Here is a 19,102-nt window from a genome sequence, read left to right on the forward strand (position 1 = left end):
TCCTGATCTTGGATGTTGTTATCAAATTGAGACAGTTGAAAGGGAAGTTATTGAGGGGTATATTCTTCTAGAGGACTGTAGCTGTGGGGGGGGGGGGTGTATGTTTGTAGTTGATAAAAATGCTTCTGGTGTGTGTTTATAAAATGTGAACTGAATTTGTCGAATAAACTTTGTTTTTTGATTCAGAGTGTTTAAGGCCTCTGTTGCATAACACCTGAAGAGTAGGCCCTTGTGCTCCTCATAACCAAAATCTACAAACAGTTGTCTGTCAGGTGAACTCCATGATATACTTTGGTTTTCTCTCAACCCTGGCCCATAACAAAGGGATATTAAGGCAGATGACCAAAAGTTTTTTTTCAAGAGTTTGGTGTTAACGACACAGAAAGATGAAACACAAAGTTTAAAGTAATAAAGATATAATGGGCTCATAAGGGGCTGAAATACTTTATACCTTTCTTTAAGAATGTATTCATAAGGGACAGGAGACTGAGATGAAACAGTCACACATCATTTTAATGCAAAGCTGCATGTGAATGATGCAAGCATGCAATTCACCTTGTTTAAATTGCTAGATAGAATTGAAACTGAATGACCAGAGCTGTGATTTATTGCTGGGGGACGATATTCAAGAAGTAACAATATCTTTGAAGTCCACTGGTAGCCAGAGGTAACAAGTTTCACAGTATGCGTGCATGCATGTGTGTGGGGAGGGTGGGGGATGGGGTGAGGAACGGCGCTCTGTGAACTTGGATATATTGCAGTCTCGCACAATCAATCCTAGCCATTAAACATGACTGACTATCAACATGCTGGCGGTTACCACTGACTAGAAACTGAACTGGACTAGCCATATTGGGGATTTTCACAGTAACTTCATTTGAAGCCTACTTGTGCCAATAAGTGATTTTCATTTTTCATTCATTCATTTATTCATTTTCATATAAATGCTGTGGCTACAAGTTCCGAGGCTAAGAATTCTGCAGCAAGTAATTTGCCTCCTGACTCCACAAAGGCTGTCCACCACCTAGAAAAGCACAAATCAGGAGTGTGATGGAATACTCTCCACTTGCTTGAATGAGTGCAGCTCCAATAGCACTTAAGAAGCTCAACCCCATCCAGGATAAAGCAATCCATTTGAATGGCACCCCTTTCACAAGCATTCAGGCACTCCACCACCGATGCACAGTGTTAGTAGTGTGTGCCATTTAAGGGCAGACGGTGATATAGTGGTAATGTCACTGGACTATTTATCCAACGGCCCAAACCAATGCTCTGGATACATGGGTTCAATTCCCACCAGCTATTGGAACTTAAATTCAATTAATAAAACAAAATTTGGAGTTGTAGACGAGTATCAGTAATGGTGAGCATGAAACCATTGTTGGTTGTTGTAAAAACCCATCTGATTCACTAATGTCCTTCAGGGAAGAAAATCTGCCATCCTTACCTGGTCTGGCCTACAAGTGAAATCAGACCCATAGTAATGTGGTTGACTCTTAAATGCCCCAGAAAACCACTCGATTCACGGTCAATTAGGGATGGACAACAAATGCTGGCCCTACCATCATGCTACATCCCATGAGAGAATTGTTTTTTCAAATCTGAAAGATGCACCGCAACAGCTTATCAAGGCTCCTTTGTCAGGTCCTTCCAAACCTGTGTCCTCTACCACCTAGAAGGGCAAGAGCAGCAAATGCATGGGAATGCCATCACCTGCAAGTTCCCCTCCAAGCCACACACCATCTTGACTTGGAACTGTATTGCTGTCCCTTCACTGACAATGGATAAAAATCCTGAACTCCCTTCCTAACAGCACTGCGGGTGTACCTACAACAGTTCAAGAAGGTGGCTTACCACCACCATTTCAAGGGCAGTTGGAGATGAGCGATAAATGACAGAGATGCCCATGTCTTGTAAAAAAATAAAAAATATATACATGGAGCCATTCAGGTACCTAGGATGCCTCAAAGCAATTTACAACTAGATAATTACAGTTGAATTACATTGAATTTCCAGCAGAAAACTGGTCATTTGGCCCAACTAGGGTTTCTAGGTAAACTCCACATCAAATGGGCACACAGCATAATCACAGAGAGAGTGAGATGAATGATCAGCTCATCTGTTTTGATATTTAGCTGACAGATTAATATAATGTCAATGTTATGACCTACGAAGAATTCAGATTTACAATCTGACAAATAATTCCAGAAACTTGGCTAACACAAATCTCCCAAGGTGACAATATCCTTTGAGACTTAAGCAAGACCTCTGAATCACCAGCCTGGACACAGTTAGTCATTGACAATCCCTGAACCCACTTCATGTATCTCCACTTGACAATAAGCCATCTTGCGAAGGACTTTAACAATTAGAGGTGACATTTAAACTATTTATATGAACAGAAAGAATCACCAGGCCGGTGTGACGGGAATGCTTAAAAAAAAAGACTACAGATAGCATTGTTGCTTTCAAAATAGCTAATATAGGATGGCTCACAGCTAGCACAATCTGTCAAGGCAGAAACACCCAAGGAGGTTAGATCATGTCATAAATGATAAGTGTAAAGTGAGGCGAGTTTATCACCCACATCTGATTCACCACATGTATTATTGCCTAGAAGAACACATTTGTCTTGTGTGATAATGTAAGGGAAATTAGGTATTGCCACAGCAAAATTAGTTGTGTTGTTGTTGGCTGGCACTCCCGTATACATCCAATAACTCAGACTTCAGAGCTACAGTCTGTTGTGACTCACACTGAAGTGTTTGATTCTTTTTTTTCGATTTGTTCTTGGGATGTGGGTGCTGCTGGCTTGGCCAGCATTTGTTGCCCATCGCTAATTACCCTTGAACTGAGTGGCTTGCTAGGCACTCAGGGGGGTGGGGGTGGGGGGGGGGGGCAGGTAAGAGTCAACCGCATTGTTGTGTGGGTCTGGAGTTACATTTGGCCAGACAGGTAAGGACGGCAGATTTCCTTCCCTGAAGGACATTAATGAACCAGGTGGGTTTTTACGACAATCGGCAATGGGTTTCATGGTCATCATTATAGAATTTCAGATTTTTATCGAATTCAAATGTCACCATCTGCCAACGCAGGATTCCAATCCGGGACCTCATAGCATTACCCTGGGTCTCTGGATTACTAGTCTAGTGACAATACCACTACGCCACCGGGGCTCTGGAATGAAAATCAGACCCAATGTTCTTTTATCAGGAGCCTCCAAAGTAGCTGGGGTGAGCAAACTGTGAGCTGCTCCCTTGGGTTAAATGTCGCTGCCAGTAGAGATACTGCAGCATAAGCGAAAGAAAGCCATACAAAAGAAAGACTTGACTTTATAAACCATCTTTCACAAGCTCGGAATGTCCTTTAGAGCACTTTACAACCAATGACGTACTTTTGAAGTGTAGTCACTGTTGTAATGTAAGAAACATGGTGGCCAATCGCCGCATAGCAAACAGCAATGTAAAAATGATCAGATGACTTGTTTACGAAATGCTGCTTGAGGGGTAAATATTGGCCAGGTCATCCATAGAATCCCTACAGCGCAGGAGGCCATTGGGCCCATCGGGTCTGCACCGACTCTCCAAAAGAGCTCTCTACCCAGGTCCACTGCCCCGCCCACCCCACCGTAATCTAACCTACACATCCCTGGACACTTAGGGGCAACTCAGCATGGCCAATCCACCTAACCTGCACATCATTGGACTGCCGGAGGAAACTGGAGCACCCAGAGGAATCCCACACAGACATGGGGAGAAAGTGCAAACTCCACACAGACAGTAACCCAAGACTGGAATCGAATCCGGGTCCCTGGCGCTGTGAGGCAGCACTGTGCCACCGTGCCAAGTCATCTCATCTGAAAGACAGCACGTCCTGCAGTATAAAGGTTTGGCACATACGGGATTAAAGTCTGACTGAGTGCAGTACCGCCCACACAGTGATGTAAAAGGACACATGACCTGCACCTAGGGGTCAGTCTAGTGCGCTACAGAGCCGTGTGCACAAGCAAAGATGGAGACGGCTCCTAGCTTGAACCCTTTACTGTGTAAATTGCTCTTGTAGTTAATAAATACATAGTTAATCTACTTAAGATGATGAAGGCTTCATTACGACCTACTGAATGGTATCCATCATCCTGCAACACCTCCAACAGTGTAGCACTTCCTCAGTACTGCCTCTGAGTGTGTCAACCTTTTACGCTGGAGTGGACCTTGAACCAACAAACCTTCTGACTCAGAGGCAAGCATGCCAGCAACTGAGCCACAACGGGCATGAATGAAATGAAATGAAATGAAAATCGCTTATTGTCACAAGTAGGCTTCAAATGAAGTTGCTGTGAAAAGCATCTAGTTTGCTTCACCATTTGCAAAGAATGTCCAGTTGGATATGGTGTCAGAGGGAAAGCAGCGCACAAGTGGTCATCTCCCAGCAAGGATTACTGCATATTGGAAAGAAAGGGAGAATACTGGAAACAAAAAGGCAAACCCATGTGCTCTGCATGGGCTGCACTGCTTCCAGCTGGGTCACTGCTGCCCTTAGCTGAGCAGCAGTTCCAGACTGTCTTGTAAGGGATACTGTTCGGGGGACCAGAACTGGTAGCAGCCACATTGAGAGAGACCCTGAAGGACGTTCATCACTCAGAATTCAGGACATGATCTGTCATTCGCTTGTCTGTCTTTGGCTCTTTCAAACACATTCGACAAAGCTCTTTGAATTCTGTTCTTTGTGTAAGCGATAAGATAAGTGGCAGATCAGTGGTTTGTCATTTGACAATAATGAATAGCAAATGTGCCACACTTTAAGAGATAAAGGTCACATCACCAGGAGAAGCTGGAATTTAAATACAACTAATTAATACTGCCTGCTTAGAATGATCACAATAATATGATAATCTAAATCTTTGGTGCTTACTGCATTAATCTGGAGAGCCTGACATTTTACAGTCGAGGGGAAGGTGAAACTTCAGCATCCATGCACGTATGAGCGAGACACTTGTTGAAATTGCAATTGTTGCAAATGCGAAACTTTATGAGATTGTTATGTTTTCAGACTGTGATTTTAATTTAGGATAAAATGGAGGAATGAAGGGGTTCTTTGAGTTCTTTGAGAAGGTGACCAAACAGGTGGACGAGGGTAAAGCAGTTGATGTGGTGTATATGGATTTCAGTAAAGCGTTTGATAAGGTTCCCCACAGTAGGCTATTGCAGAAAATACGGAGGCATGGGATTCAGGGTGATTTAGCAGTTTGGATCAGAAATTGGCTAGCTGTAAGAAGACAGAGGGTGGTGGTTGATGGGAAATGTTCAGACTGGAGTTCAGTTACTAGTGGTACCACAAGGATCTGTTTTGGGGCCACTGCTGTTTGTCATTTTTATAAATGACCTGGAGGAGGGTGTAGAAGGATGGGTGAGTAAATTTGCAGATGACACTAAAGTCGGTGGAGTTGTGGACTGTGCGGAAGGATGTTGCAGGTTACAGAGAGACATAGATAAGCTGCAGAGCTGGGCTGAGAGGTGGAAAATGGAGTTTAATGCAGAAAAGTGTGAGGTGATTCATTTTGGAAGGAATAACAGGAAGACAGAGTACCGGGCTAATGGTAAGATTCTTGGTAGTGTGGATGAGCAGAGAGATCTCGGTGTCCATGTACATAGATCCCTGAAAGTTGCCTCCCAGGTTGTTAGGGTTGTTAAGACGGCGCACGGTGTGTTAGCTTTTATTGATAGAGGGATTGAGTTTCGGAGCCATGAGGTCATGTTGCAGCTGTACAAAACTCTGGTGCGGCCGCATTTGGAGTATTGCGTGCAGTGCTAGGAAACAGATAGTTGACAGTAACTTTGAAATTTAAAAAAGTATTAAAAAAAAAAAAAAGACAAATTTTAATTTTAATTAATTGACGCAATGTCAGTTAGAGGGGTGCTGTGCTCTGACTGTGAGATGTGGCAGGTCCGGGAGGCTTCCAGTGTCCCGGATGGCTTCATCTGCAGAAAGTGCACCCAACTGCAGCTCCTCACAGACCGCATGGTTCGGTTGGAGCAGCAATTGGATGCACTTAGGAGCATGCAGGTGGCGGAAAGCGTCATAGATCGCAGTTATGTAAGTGTGGTCACACCCAAGGTGCAGGCAGAGAAATGGGTGACCACCAGAAAGGGCAGGCAGTCAGTGCAGGAATCCCCTGTGGTTGTCCCCCTCTCGAACAGATATACCCCTTTGGATACTGTCGGGGGGGATAGCCTATCAGGGGAAAACAGCAGCAGCCAGAGCAGTGGCACCACGGCTGGCTCTGATGTTCAGAAGGGAGGGTCAAAGCGCAGAAGAGTAATAGTTATAGGGGACTCTATAGTCAGGGGCACAGATAGGCGCTTCTGTGGACGTGAAAGAGACTCCAGGATGGTATGTTGCCTCCCTGGTGCCAGGGTCCAGGATGTCTCCGAACGGGTAGAGGGAATCCTGAAGGGGGAGGGCAAACAGGCAGAGGTCGTTGTACATATTGGTACTAACGACATAGGCAGGAAGGGGCATGAGGTCCTGCAGCAGGAGTTCAGGGAGCTAGGCAGAAAGTTAAAAGACAGGACCTCGAGGGTTGTAATCTCGGGATTACTCCCTGTGCCACGTGCCAGTGAGGCTAGAAATAGGAAGATAGAGCAGACAAACACGTGGCTAAACAGCTGGTGTAGGAGGGAGGGTTTCTGTTATCTGGACCACTGGGAGCTCTTCCGGGGCAGGTGTGACCTGTATAAGATGGACGGGTTGCATCTAAACCGGAGAGGCATAAATATCCTGGCCGCGAGGTTTGCTAGTGTCACACGGGAGGGTTTAAACTAGTATGGCAGGGGGGTGGGCACGGGAGCAATAGGTCAGAAGGTGAGAGCATTGAGGGAGAACTAGGGAATAGGGACAGTGTGGCTCTGAGGCAGCGCAGACGGGGAGAAGTTGCTGAACACAGCGGGTCTGGTGGCCTGAAGTGCATATGTTTTAATGCAAGGAGCATTACGGGTAAGGCAGATGAACTTAGAGCTTGGATTACTACTTGGAACTATGATGTTGTTGCCATTACAGAGACCTGGTTGAGGGAAGGGCAGGATTGGCAGCTAAACGTTCCAGGATTTAGATGTTTCAGGCGGGATAGAGGGGGATGTAAAAGGGGAGGCGGAGTTGCGCTACTTGTTCAGGAGAGTATCACAGCTATACAGCGAGAGGACACCTCAGAGGGCAGTGAGGCTATATGGGTAGAGATCAGGAATAAGAAGGGTGCAGTCACAATGTTGGGGGTATACTACAGGCCTCCCAACAGCCAGCGGGAGATAGAGGAGCAGATAGGTAGACAGATTTTGGAAAAGAGTAAAAACAACAGGGTTGTGGTGATGGGAGACTTCAACATCCCCAATATTGACTGGGACTCACTTAGTGCCAGGGGCTTAGACGGGGCAGAGTTTGTAAGGAGCATCCAGGAGGGCTTCTTAAAACAATATGTAAACAGTCCAACTAGGGAAGGGGCGGTACTGGACCTGGTATTGGGGAATGAGCCCGGCCAGGTGGTAGATGTTTCAGTAGGGGAGCATTTCGGTAACAGTGACCACAATTCAGTAAGTTTTAAAGTACTGGTGGACAAGGATAAGAGTGGTCCGAGGATGAATGTGCTAAATTGGGGGAAGGCTAATTATAACAATATTAGGCGGGAACTGAAGAACATAGATTGGGGGCGGATGTTTGAGGGCAAATCAACATCTGACATGTGGGAGGCTTTCAAGTGTCAGTTGAAAGGAATACAGGACAGGCATGTTCCTGTGAGGAAGAAAGATAAATACGGCAATTTTCGGGAACCTTGGATGACGAGTGATATTGTAGGCCTCGTCAAAAAGAAAAAGGAGGCATTTGTCAGGGCTAAAAGGCTGGGAACAGACGAAGCCTGTGTGGCATATAAGGAAAGTAGGAAGGAACTTAAGCAAGGAGTCAGGAGGGCTAGAAGGGGTCATGAAAAGGCATTGGCAAATAGGGTTAAGGAAAATCCCAAGGCTTTTTACACTTACATAAAAAGTAAGAGGGTAGCCAGGGAAAGGGTTGGCCCACTGAAGGATAGGCAAGGGAATCTATGTGTGGAGCCAGAGGAAATGGGCGAGGTACTAAATGAATACTTTGCATCAGTATTCACCAAAGAGAAGAAATTGGTAGATGTTGAGTCTGGAGAAGGGGGTGTAGATAGCCTGGGTCACATTGTGATCCAAAAAGACGAGGTGTTGGGTGTCTTAAAAAATATTAAGGTAGATAAGTCCCCAGGGCCGGATGGGATCTACCCCAGAATACTGAAGGAGGCTGGAGAGGAAATTGCTGAGGCCTTGACAGAAATCTTTGGATCCTCGCTGTCTTCAGGGGATGTCCCGGAGGACTGGAGAATAGCCAATGTTGTTCCTCTGTTTAAGAAGGGTGGCAGGGATAATCCCGGGAACTACAGGCCGGTGAGCCTTACTTCAGTGGTAGGGAAATTACTGGAGAGAATTCTTCGAGACAGGATCTACTCCCATTTGGAAGCAAATGGACGTATTAGTGAGAGGCAGCACGGTTTTGTGAAGGGGAGGTCGTGTCTCACTAACTTGATAGAGTTTTTCGAGGAGGTCACTAAGATGATTGATGCAGGTAGGGCAGTAGATGTTGTCTATATGGACTTCAGTAAGGCCTTTGACAAGGTCCCTCATGGTAGACTGGTACAAAAGGTGAAGTCACACGGGATCAGGGGTGAACTGGCAAGGTGGATACAGAACTGGCTAGGCCATAGAAGGCAGAGGGTAGCAATGGAGGGATGCTTTTCTAATTGGAGGGCTGTGACCAGTGGTGTTCCACAGGGATCAGTGCTGGGACCTTTGCTCTTTGTAGTATATATAAATGATTTGGAGGAAAATGTAACTGGTCTGATTAGTAAGTTTGCAGACGACACAAAGGTTGGTGGAATTGCGGATAGCGATGAGGACTGTCTGAGGATACAGCAGGATTTAGATTGTCTGGAGACTTGGGCGGAGAGATGGCAGATGGAGTTTAACCTGGACAAATGTGAGGTAATGCATTTTGGAAGGGCTAATGCAGGTAGGGAATATACAGTGAATGGTAGAACCCTCAAGAGTATTGAAAGTCAAAGAGATCTAGGAGTACAGGTCCACAGATCACTGAAAGGGGCTACACAGGTGGAGAAGGTAGTCAAGAAGGCATACGGCATGCTTGCCTTCATTGGCCGGGGCATTGAGTATAAGAATTGGCAAGTCATGTTGCAGCTGTATAGAACCTTAGTTAGGCCACACTTGGAGTATAGTGTTCAATTCTGGTCGCCACACTACCAGAAGGATGTGGAGGCTTTAGAGAGGGTGCAGAAGAGATTTACCAGAATGTTGCCTGGTATGGAGGGCATAAGCTATGAGGAGCGATTGAATAAACTCGGTTTGTTCTCACTGGAACGAAGGAGGTTGAGGGGCGACCTGATAGAGGTATACGTGTAGAAGATTGTAGTTTAGTCGGGCAGTATGGTCGGCACGGGCTTGGAGGGCCGAAGGGCCTGTTCCTGTGCTGTACATTTCTTTGTTCTTTGTTCTTTGTTCTGGTCGCTGCATTATAGGAAGGATGTGGAAGCATTGGAAAGGGTGCAGAGGAGATTTACCAGGATGTTGCCTGGTATGGAGGGAAGATCTTATGAGGAAAGGCTGAGGGACTTGAGGCTGTTTTTGTTAGAGAGAAGAAGGTTAAGAGGTGACTTAATTGAGGCATACAAGATGATCAGAGGATTGGATAGGGTGGACAGTGGGAGCCTTCTTCCTCGGATAGTGATGTCTAGCACGAGGGGACATAGCTTTAAATTGAGAGGAGATAGATATAAGACAGATGTCAGAGGTATGTTCTTTACTCAGAGAGTAGTAAGGGCGTGGAATGCCCTGCCTACAACAGTAATGGACTCGCCAACATTAAGGGCATTTAAATGGTCATTGGATAAACATATGGATGATAAGGGAATAGTGTAGATGGGCTTTAGAGTGGTTTCACAGGTCTGCGCAACATCGAGGGCCGAAGGGCCTGTACTGCGCTGTAATGTTCTATGTTCTATAGAACATTACAAGGGGGGGGGGAGGTTGCTTTACTGGGAAGAAGTTGCAAGGTGTTAATTCTTGTCGACAATGGAAGAAACATCTGTGCTGAACGTGGATAGACTGTTAGTCTCCAACATCCCAGGAAGGTGTCAAGAACGTCAGATATTGTGAACGATTATCCTTCAACTGTCTATTTAATTTCAAGATCAAATAGAATTAAGATCTAAAGGATAACTAATCGGTCTTTCTACTTAGATACAAGGTCCATGTGATTTACATTGCCATGGAAATAGATCATAGAATTTACAGTGCAGAAGGAGGCCATTCGGGCCATCGAGTCTGCACCAGCTCTTGGAAAGGGCACACTACTTAAGCCCATGCCTCTACTCTACCCTCGTAAACCAGCAACCCCACCTAATCTTTTGGACACTAAGAGTCAATTTAGCACGACCAATCCGCCTAACCTGCACATCTTTGGACTGTGGGAGGAAACCGGACACCCGGAGGAAACCCCCGCAGACACGGGGAGAAAGTGCAAGTGCCACACAGACAGTCACCCGAGGCTGGAATTGAATCCGGGACCCTGGAGCTATGAAGCAGCAGTGCCAACCACTGTGTCACCGTGCTTTGAAGGGGGAAGGGCGCATAGAGAGTCACTGATGGATCAGATTGCAAGGCTCTCCTAAAAAATATTCTTGAATTTCACAGTCAGGGCAATATATGCCAGGAACATGATAGAGAGGAGCAGGCAGAGATGTCAAGTCTTTATTATTGCAGATGGAAGCTCGCATTCAGATTGAAAAGACCAAATTTGTGAGGATTTAAGATGAGGCTGAATGAAGGTGTTATAACCTGCCTGCTTACCATTGACTGGGGACTAATGACAATCCCACAATCCTGTGGGAGTGGGAGTATGAGCTTCCCCAATGAGGGGGGCGGAGAAATCATTAGCAGACTCCCTGTATAAATAAAGCTGGCCAGTTTGAAACCAGCAGGAAGGAGTGAGCAGCAAGCGAAGTTGCTGCTGCTGTTGTGTATATATGTTATTGTAAATAAATGTTATTTCTTTGTATCCTTAAAACTCGTGCTGGATTCTTCGTGGCCCTCACAAAACCGGCAACGAGGGTTAAAGTGAATAGCTGTCTACACTGCTGAAGCCACCTCCCTGGACTTTTGTTGGATACAGGTTGGAAGTTGTTTTCTATTACACCATACCTCTGTACGGACGTTTGGCTGTTTTTGATGCTGCGCTGGAAAGCTGGAACCAGTACGCACAACGGATGCGTTACTATTTGCGGACAAACAATATCACCGAAAACGAGCGCCAGGTGGTCATATTGCTCACCGCCTGCGGCCCGCATACGTTTGGGGTGATTAGGAACCTTACGTACCCAGCTGCGCCGGACACCAAAATGTTTGATGAACTAGTGAATTTAGTGGGGCAACATTTTAACCCAATCCCATCCATGATAGTCCAACGTTACCGGTTTAATACCGCTGAGTGGGCCCCAGGAGAATCCCTTGCTGACTTTCTATCCAGGCTACGCAGGATTGCAGAGTACTGTGACTATGGTGAGACCGTGTCAGAAATGTTACGCGACCATTTGGTTTGCGGTATTAACAATGTGGCCACCCAGAGAAAGTTGTTAGCTGAGCCAACATTGACTTTTCAACAGGCCATTCAAATAGTATTGTCCCGAGAGAGCGCAGAATGAGAAGTGCAGGAGCTACAGGGAATGGACGTGCATGCCTTGGGGGGTAACCCCTTCCGTCCGAAAACATCCCCTCGCACTCCTGCGGTACCTTGCGCGAGGTGGCGTCTGGATCGACGCCAGTGGCCGTCAGACATTCCTCCCCGAAGGGAGCCTTCTCCAGAACCAATGGATGAGGAGCCATGTCCGTGTCAGACTTGTAGACGCCGACCCCGTCCCGGACGCCGGTCCTGGGGGCGCCAGAGGCGCCGTCGTTCCAACCGAAACCGGGACCAGCCCAGGGGTCGTACCTTCCATGTAGATGAACCTGCGGCGACTACTCCTGAGGACGTGGAGACGGAGGACGACTGCCTGCAGCTGCATTGTGTGTCAGCTCCCCGTGTGGCATTAAGGTGACAGTACGGGACAATGGTCACCCGCTTGAGATGAAGTGGCCAGTTTGGAACCAGCAGGAAGGAGTGAGCAACAAGCGAAGTTGCTGCTGCTGTTGTGTATATATATGTAATTGTAAATAAATGTTATTTCTTTATATCCTTAAAACTCGTGCTGGATTCTTCTTGGCCCTGGGTCTGGCAGATGGAATACAATGTTGACAAATGTGAGGTTATCCATTTTGGTAGGAATAACAGCAAAAGGGATTATTATTTAAATGATAAAATATTAAAACATGCTGCTGTGCAGAGGGACCTGGGTGTGCTAGTGCATGAGTCGCAAAAAGTTGGTTTTCAGGTGCAACAGGTGATTAAGAAGGCAAATGGAATTTTGTCCTTCATTGCTAGAGGGATGGAATTTAAGACTAGGGAGGTTCTGCTGCAATTGTATAAGGTGTTAGTGAGGCCACACCTGGAGTATTGTGTTCAGGTTTGGTCTCCTTACTTGAGAAAGGACGTACTGGCACTGGAGGGTGTGCAGAGGAGATTCACTAGGTTAATCCCAGAGCTGAAGGGGTTGGATTACGAGGAGAGGTTGAGTAGACTGGGACTGTACTCGTTGGAATTTAGAAGGATGAGGGGGGATCTTATAGAAACATAAGATTATGAAGGGAATAGATAGGATAGATGCGGGCAGGTTGTTTCCACTGGCGGGTGAAAGCAGAACTAGGGGGCATAGCCTCAAAATAAGGGGAAGTAGATTTAGGACTGAGTTTAGGAGGAACTTCTTCACCCAAAGGGTTGTGAATCTATGGAATGCCTTGCCCAGTAGAGGCTCCTTCATTAAATGTTTTTAAGATCAAGATAGATAGTTTTTTGAAGAATAAAGGGATTAAGGGTTATGGTGTTCGGGCCGGAAAGTGGAGCTGAGTCCACAAAAGATCAGCCATGATCTCATTGAATGGTGGAGCAGGCTCGAGGGGCCAGATGGCCTACTCCTGCTCCTAGTTCTTATGTTCTTATGTTCTCACAAAAGAAGGATTTGTCAAGCTTGAGCTACAGGGAGAATCACTGGGCAAACCTTCGCCATGAAAGACAGTTCTGACATTAAAAGTTATCAACCCGGGAAAGGAAAAGAATGGAAGCAAACCCTCTGGAGCTAAGAATCACCTTAGACTGGTTCTGGAAGAATATTTTGTAAGCTTAAGGGACAGAGGAAAATACAGTCGAGGCAGGAGATTTTAGTTGTTTTGAAGGATCATTTCTGTCAGTTAAAGTATAAGTAGCCAACTGAAATAGCGTTTGATTGTTGGTGCTTTAGTTTTTTTTAGAATTAGAATTTACAGTGCAGAAGGAGGCCATTCGGCCCATCGAGTCTGCACCGGCTCTTTGAAAGAGCACCCCACCCAAGCCCACATCTCCACCCTATCCCCATAACCCAGTAACCCCACCCAACACTAAGGGCAATTTTGAACACTAAGGGCAATTTATCATGGCCAATCCACCTAACCTGCACATCTTTGGACTGTGGGAGGAAACCGTTGCACCAGGAGGAAACCCACGCACACACGGGGAGAACGTGCAGACTCCGCACAGACAGTGAACCAAGCCGGAAATCGAACCTGGGACCCTGGAGCTGTGAAGCAATTGTGCTAACCACTGTGCTACCGTGCCGCCCCCTAGTTTGTTCCAAGAAGAGCCTTAAAATGTGAAATCATCCTTTCACTGGAAATTCAAATCTCTTTTCAAAAGTTGTTGGTCTTTTCAGTCTGTGAAGGTGAACATTCTGCCATGGTTTTTGTTTTTGTTCCAATATCTACCGTATTTTTTTATACCCAAAGCGCTTTTTGTGGGGGGTGGAGAGATTGATTTTGTCCTTCATCTGGGCAGACAAGGTAGCCAGGATTCGGAAAACGGTCCTGCAGAGGGACCGGTAGTCAGGGGGTTTGGCATTGCCCAGCCTGATATATTACTATTGGGCGGTGAATGTGGAGAAGGTGTTGGGCTGGTGCGGGGGATCAGGAGGCAGTTTGGATATAGATTGAGTTGGATTCAGGTGGGGGGGGGGGGTCAGGGCTGTGGGCATTGGTGACATCCTCACTTCTGTACCCTCCAGGAAAACATTCGGGTAACCCGGTGGTGGTCGCTACATTGAAAATATGGAAACAATTTCAGCAGCACTTTAAATTAGGAGCAGTGTCAAAGTGGGCGCCGAATCGTGCTAACAATATGTTCGAGCCGGCAAGGTTAGATGACAGATTTAGAAGCTAGGAGGACAAGGGGGTGGAAAGAATGAGAGATTTGTTTCTGGGAGGGCGGTTCACGGGTTTAGAGGAGATGTCAGAGATGTTTGGGCTCCTGCAGTCAGAAATGTTTAGGTATCTACAGGTTTGTTACTTTGCGAGGAAAATTTTCCCATCATTCCTGGTGTTGCCGCCATTGTCGCTGCTGGAAAGGGTCCTGTCGCTCGCGGGGACGGAGGTATTTTGGAAATTTACGGGAGGATCCTGGCGGAGGATACAGCATCCCTGGAGAGGGTTAAGGCCAAGTGGGAGGAGGAGTTGAGGGGTGGGGAGAATTGGAGGAAGGGGTGAAGTGTTAAGCCTTGCAAAGGGTGAATGCCACATCTTCATACGTGGGACTTGGGCTTCTGCAGTTGAAGGTGGTACACCGGGCACATTTAACATGGTCCAGGATAAATCTCTTGTTTGAGGGAGTGGAGGGTAAGTGTGAGTGCTGCGGGAGGGGCCTGGCCAACCCTCTTCATAGGTACTGGGCATGTCCGAGATTTTGGGTCTCCTTCTTCAACATCATGTCGGCGATTCTACAAATTTAATTGGACTCCAGTCCCTTAGGGGCTATATTCGGGGTGTCAGACCTGCTGTAGCTGCAGACGGGAGCTGGGGTGGGGTGGATGTCCTAGCCTTCACCTCGCTGATTGCTCGCAGGTGGAATTTGTTAGACTGGAGGGCAGCTTTTCCACCCAATGCCGCAAGAATGGCTGGGGGTTCTTATGGAGTTTTTATGCCTTCAGAAAATTAAGTACGCCATGAGGTGCAATTGAGCGGTTCTACAAAAGATGGCAGCCGTTTATTTGGTGCTTCAAAGAGCTAGTGACTGTCAGCTGTTAGGGGTGGGGGGGAAGGATTTTTTTGGGGGGTGGGTACGATAGATTTATGTATGTTTTCCTGTTTTATCATTTTGAGTTCATCAAAAATGTTTCATTAAAGTACTTTTTTTAAAAAGTTGTCGGCCTTTCTGGAGATCATAACAAAATGCGATGGGATACCTTATGATGAAAGCGGAGTAAATTGAGTCTATTTTCTCGAAGTTTAGAAGAATGAGCGACGATCTCATTTAAACCGACAAGATTCTGAAGGGGCTGGATGGGGTGGTCATGGAGAGATTGCTCCCTTTGATTGGGGAATCTAAAATGCGGGGGCACAGTCTCAGGATAAGCGGCCGGTCATTTAGGACAGAGATGAGGAGAAATTACTTTGGAATTCTCTATCAATTGAACACATTTAAGGCTGGGACAGACAGATTTTTGATCTCTCGGGAAATCAAGTGATATGGGGAGCTGGCAGGAAAATGGAATTGAAGCCCGAGAATGAATGAAATGAAAATCGCTTATTGTCACAAGTAGGCTTCAAACAAAGTTACTGTGAAAAGCCCCTAGTCGCCACATTCCGGCGCCTGTTCGGGGAGGCTGGTACGGGATTTGAACCGTGCTGCTGGCCTGCCTTGGTCTGCTTTCAAAGCCAGCGATTTAGCCCAGTGTGCTAAAAAATCAACCATAATCAAGAATCGCATTGAATGGCGAAGCAGGCTCGATGAGCCGACTATTCTACCTCTGCTCCGACCTCTTATGTTCATGTGTTCACCCTGTCAACAATGCCCCCAGTTCTTTCATCCTTATGTGTTTATACAGCTTCTCCTTAAAAGCGCCTCTGCTCATTGTCTCAGCTACCCATTATGGTAGTGAGTTCCATATTCTGAACACTGTCGAGGGAAAGGAGTTTCTCCTGAATTCCCTATTGGATTTATTGGGGACTGTTTTGCATTTATGGTCCCTAGCTCCGGTGACAACCAAAAGGAGGAAACATTTTCTCTACGTCTCCAAATTGAACTCTTCCAAAATCTCAAAGAATTCTGTCTTCAAGTCTTCGCTTTTCTACAGAAAAGAGCCCCAGCGTGTTTAAGCTTTCTGACGAGGAACAACTTATCATTCTAATTATTAAATGTCTGTGGATGGTTCAGTGGTACAATGATTTGGGCTGAGGACAGTGCAGAGAGAGCTTTATTCACTTAAATATATAATGACCCACCTGGGAGTACCTGATGCCCATGCTGCGCACCTGCAATAGAAAGTGTGCCTTTCCTATCACCGGCATCCTCTCGCACAGGCATGGTGTGAGAGTGGAGGAATTTTTTGGGAAGCGGTAGAGTCTTTTAGTCCCATCTTACTTTCCAGTCCAAGCTTTCTTACAATTCTATCACTCTCCAAAACCACACCCAACTGTCCACTTATACCGTCTGACTCAGTGGGGTACCCAGGTAACTGTCTACGCAAATCCATTACCCACTAGGTGAAATCATTCTGTCTGTCTTTCCTTCTTATTTCAAACTTTTTCACTTTTGACCTCTCTCCTGGCCAATTGAACCCTTGGCCGCCATGAACAATATTGGGGCTGCCTTTGCGGAAAAGTGACAAGAGAAAACGCAATTCCCATAAGACAATGCCTGAAAAGCCTTGGTACCTTGAAAAGCAACCAGGACGTTAGCCACTTGCACAGTTTGAAGAGCCAGCTGGTGTGCTTGTAGAGGTCTGTGTTAACAACTCCTGGGTCCACTACGTTTGACGTCACGTGACTCCCGTCAGCTGCCAGGCGCTGCTGCAGTTGGTATGAGAAAAGGGTGAGGGCAAGTTTGCTCTGGGCATAAGCTCCATGGGGTGAATAATGGTGTCTGCACATAGAAAAACAGAAAAATTGTATGGGTTGAGGCTACAGCAATTTATTATTTAATGCAATCCATGTATTGAACAACACTCGATAACAACTCACAATTTTGTTTTCCCGTTACACTCACATCAAGTCCTTGCTTCTATTTTTAATGCAATTATTTTCTGCGCCCTCCTTGTGGCACGTGGTCCCAATAGCAGACTGCACATGCGAGTATCTCAAGGTAATCGTTGTGTATTAATCTGGACTATAACAATCTCCAACCCTGTTCTCATTCAGCATCCACGCATCGTCATTTACTGCCTGGAGTCACAACTGGAAGCAGGGGCTGGATTAACCCGATTAACTTCTCCCTCTTCTTTTGCCATTGGGAAGGAGGGAGGCTGAGGTTTTAATGACAAGGTTTGACTGCCCAGATGACGGATGGAACATGGGACTTAATAAGCATTTTGAAAGTACTGTCGTGTGTGATCTCGACCCAGGTCCCCAGACATTCGGGACATAATCTTAAAATCAGAGCCAGGCTGAACAGGAAGCACTTCTTCGCATAAAAGTTGTTGTAAATCTGGAACCTCCGGCCACAAAAAGCTATTGATTCCGGGGGTCAATAGAACATTTCAAAACTGCAGGTTTTCGTTCGGCAAGGGTATTAAGAGTGACAGAGTCAAGATAGATTGATGGAGTTGAAGCGCAGATCAACTCAGAGTTAATTGAATGGCAAACCAGGCCTGAGGTGCGGACTGGCCCACTCCTGTTCCTCTGTCCCTAGGCCAATAAAAAGTACATCCTGTGCTCAGTATGTTGCCGGTATAAGTCTGAGAACTCTGCAGGTAACGATCTTATTTTCAGTGGGTACCGAGTCTGCTAGCTGCAGATTCTGTGGGCAAATCTAACATGCTGTGAATTTATTTGTGTCTCTGTGGTTCTGTATTAAATCCTTGGAAACAAGTCATAGCATCTTGACTGATTTACATTGAAAGTGGTGCAGTCGCCTTTGCATTATCTGGTTACATGATATAAAGATAGCATGCCATTTAAACAGGGTGTCTGTCTTCCGACCTTATTTAAGGTGCTGCAGAGATTACATTAACCTCCCCTGCACCAGTAATTCTGTCTTTCCCTAAAATAAAACCAAGAAAATGCTGAAAAGGCTCTGCAGTTCTGGCACTACCTGTAGGGAGAGCGAGAGAGAGACTGCTTCAGATAAATGAGCTTTTGTCAGGATTCATAAAAGTTAGAAATGTAACAATTTTCAAACAACTGCAGAGCCAGGGAAAGGAGAAAGCAGGGCAGAGGTTGTTAGGCATGGGGGGGGGGGGGGGGGGGGGGTGATGATGTGGGAAGACCAAATGGGGAGATCTGTGATAGCGTGCAAGGCACCATTAATTCAATGTCAAAACGCATATGGGACAAGTACCTAGAAAATGATGTGCCCAGCGGAAGTGTAAATGCCAACAGCAGAACCTTACCAGCACTCGCTGTCTGCGAAAATCATAGAATCATCGAATTTACAGCGCAGAAGGAGGTCATTCGGCCCATCAAGTCTGCACCGGCTCTTGGAAAGATCACCCTACTTAACCCCCGCCTCCACCCTATCCCCTTAATCCAGTAACCCAACCTAACCTTTTGGACACTAAGGGGCAATTGAGCATTGCCAATCCACCTAACCTGCACATCTTTGGACTGTGGGAGGAAACCGGAGCACCTGGAGGAAACCCACGCAGACACGGGGAGGAAGTGCAAACCCCACACGGAAAGCCACCCGAGGCCGGAATTGAACCTGGGACCCTGGAGCGGTGAGGCAGTAGTGCTAACCACTGTGCCACCATGCAGTTACAGTTTGAAACTTCTGAGCTCAATGTTGAGACTGGTGGGCTGATCAATCGATGAGCTGTTGTTTTGCACTGAGTTCCTTAGAATAGTTTAGGTGGTCAAAGTCTGGATGGAAATGGGATAGAGAATTCAAATGGGATAGACTATCCAAGTCAGGT

At 46.3% G+C, this 19,102-nt stretch overlaps 1 protein-coding gene across 3 annotated transcripts in view; it reads right to left on the bottom strand.

Annotated features, from left to right (window-relative positions):
• Positions 1–19,102, bottom strand: part of dhrsx (dehydrogenase/reductase (SDR family) X-linked) — a 326,269-nt gene that overhangs the window by 10,480 nt on the left and 296,687 nt on the right. For all 3 annotated transcript variants that reach the window (XM_072477317.1, XM_072477319.1, XM_072477320.1), the window contains one exon: positions 16,908–17,115. In XM_072477317.1, the coding sequence (XP_072333418.1) occupies positions 16,908–17,115 (208 nt within the window). The remainder of the gene's footprint in view (positions 1–16,907; positions 17,116–19,102) is intronic.

The sequence above is a fragment of the Scyliorhinus torazame genome, chromosome 15 (genome assembly GCF_047496885.1).
Source record: "Scyliorhinus torazame isolate Kashiwa2021f chromosome 15, sScyTor2.1, whole genome shotgun sequence".
Classification (NCBI taxonomy): domain Eukaryota; kingdom Metazoa; phylum Chordata; class Chondrichthyes; order Carcharhiniformes; family Scyliorhinidae; genus Scyliorhinus; species Scyliorhinus torazame.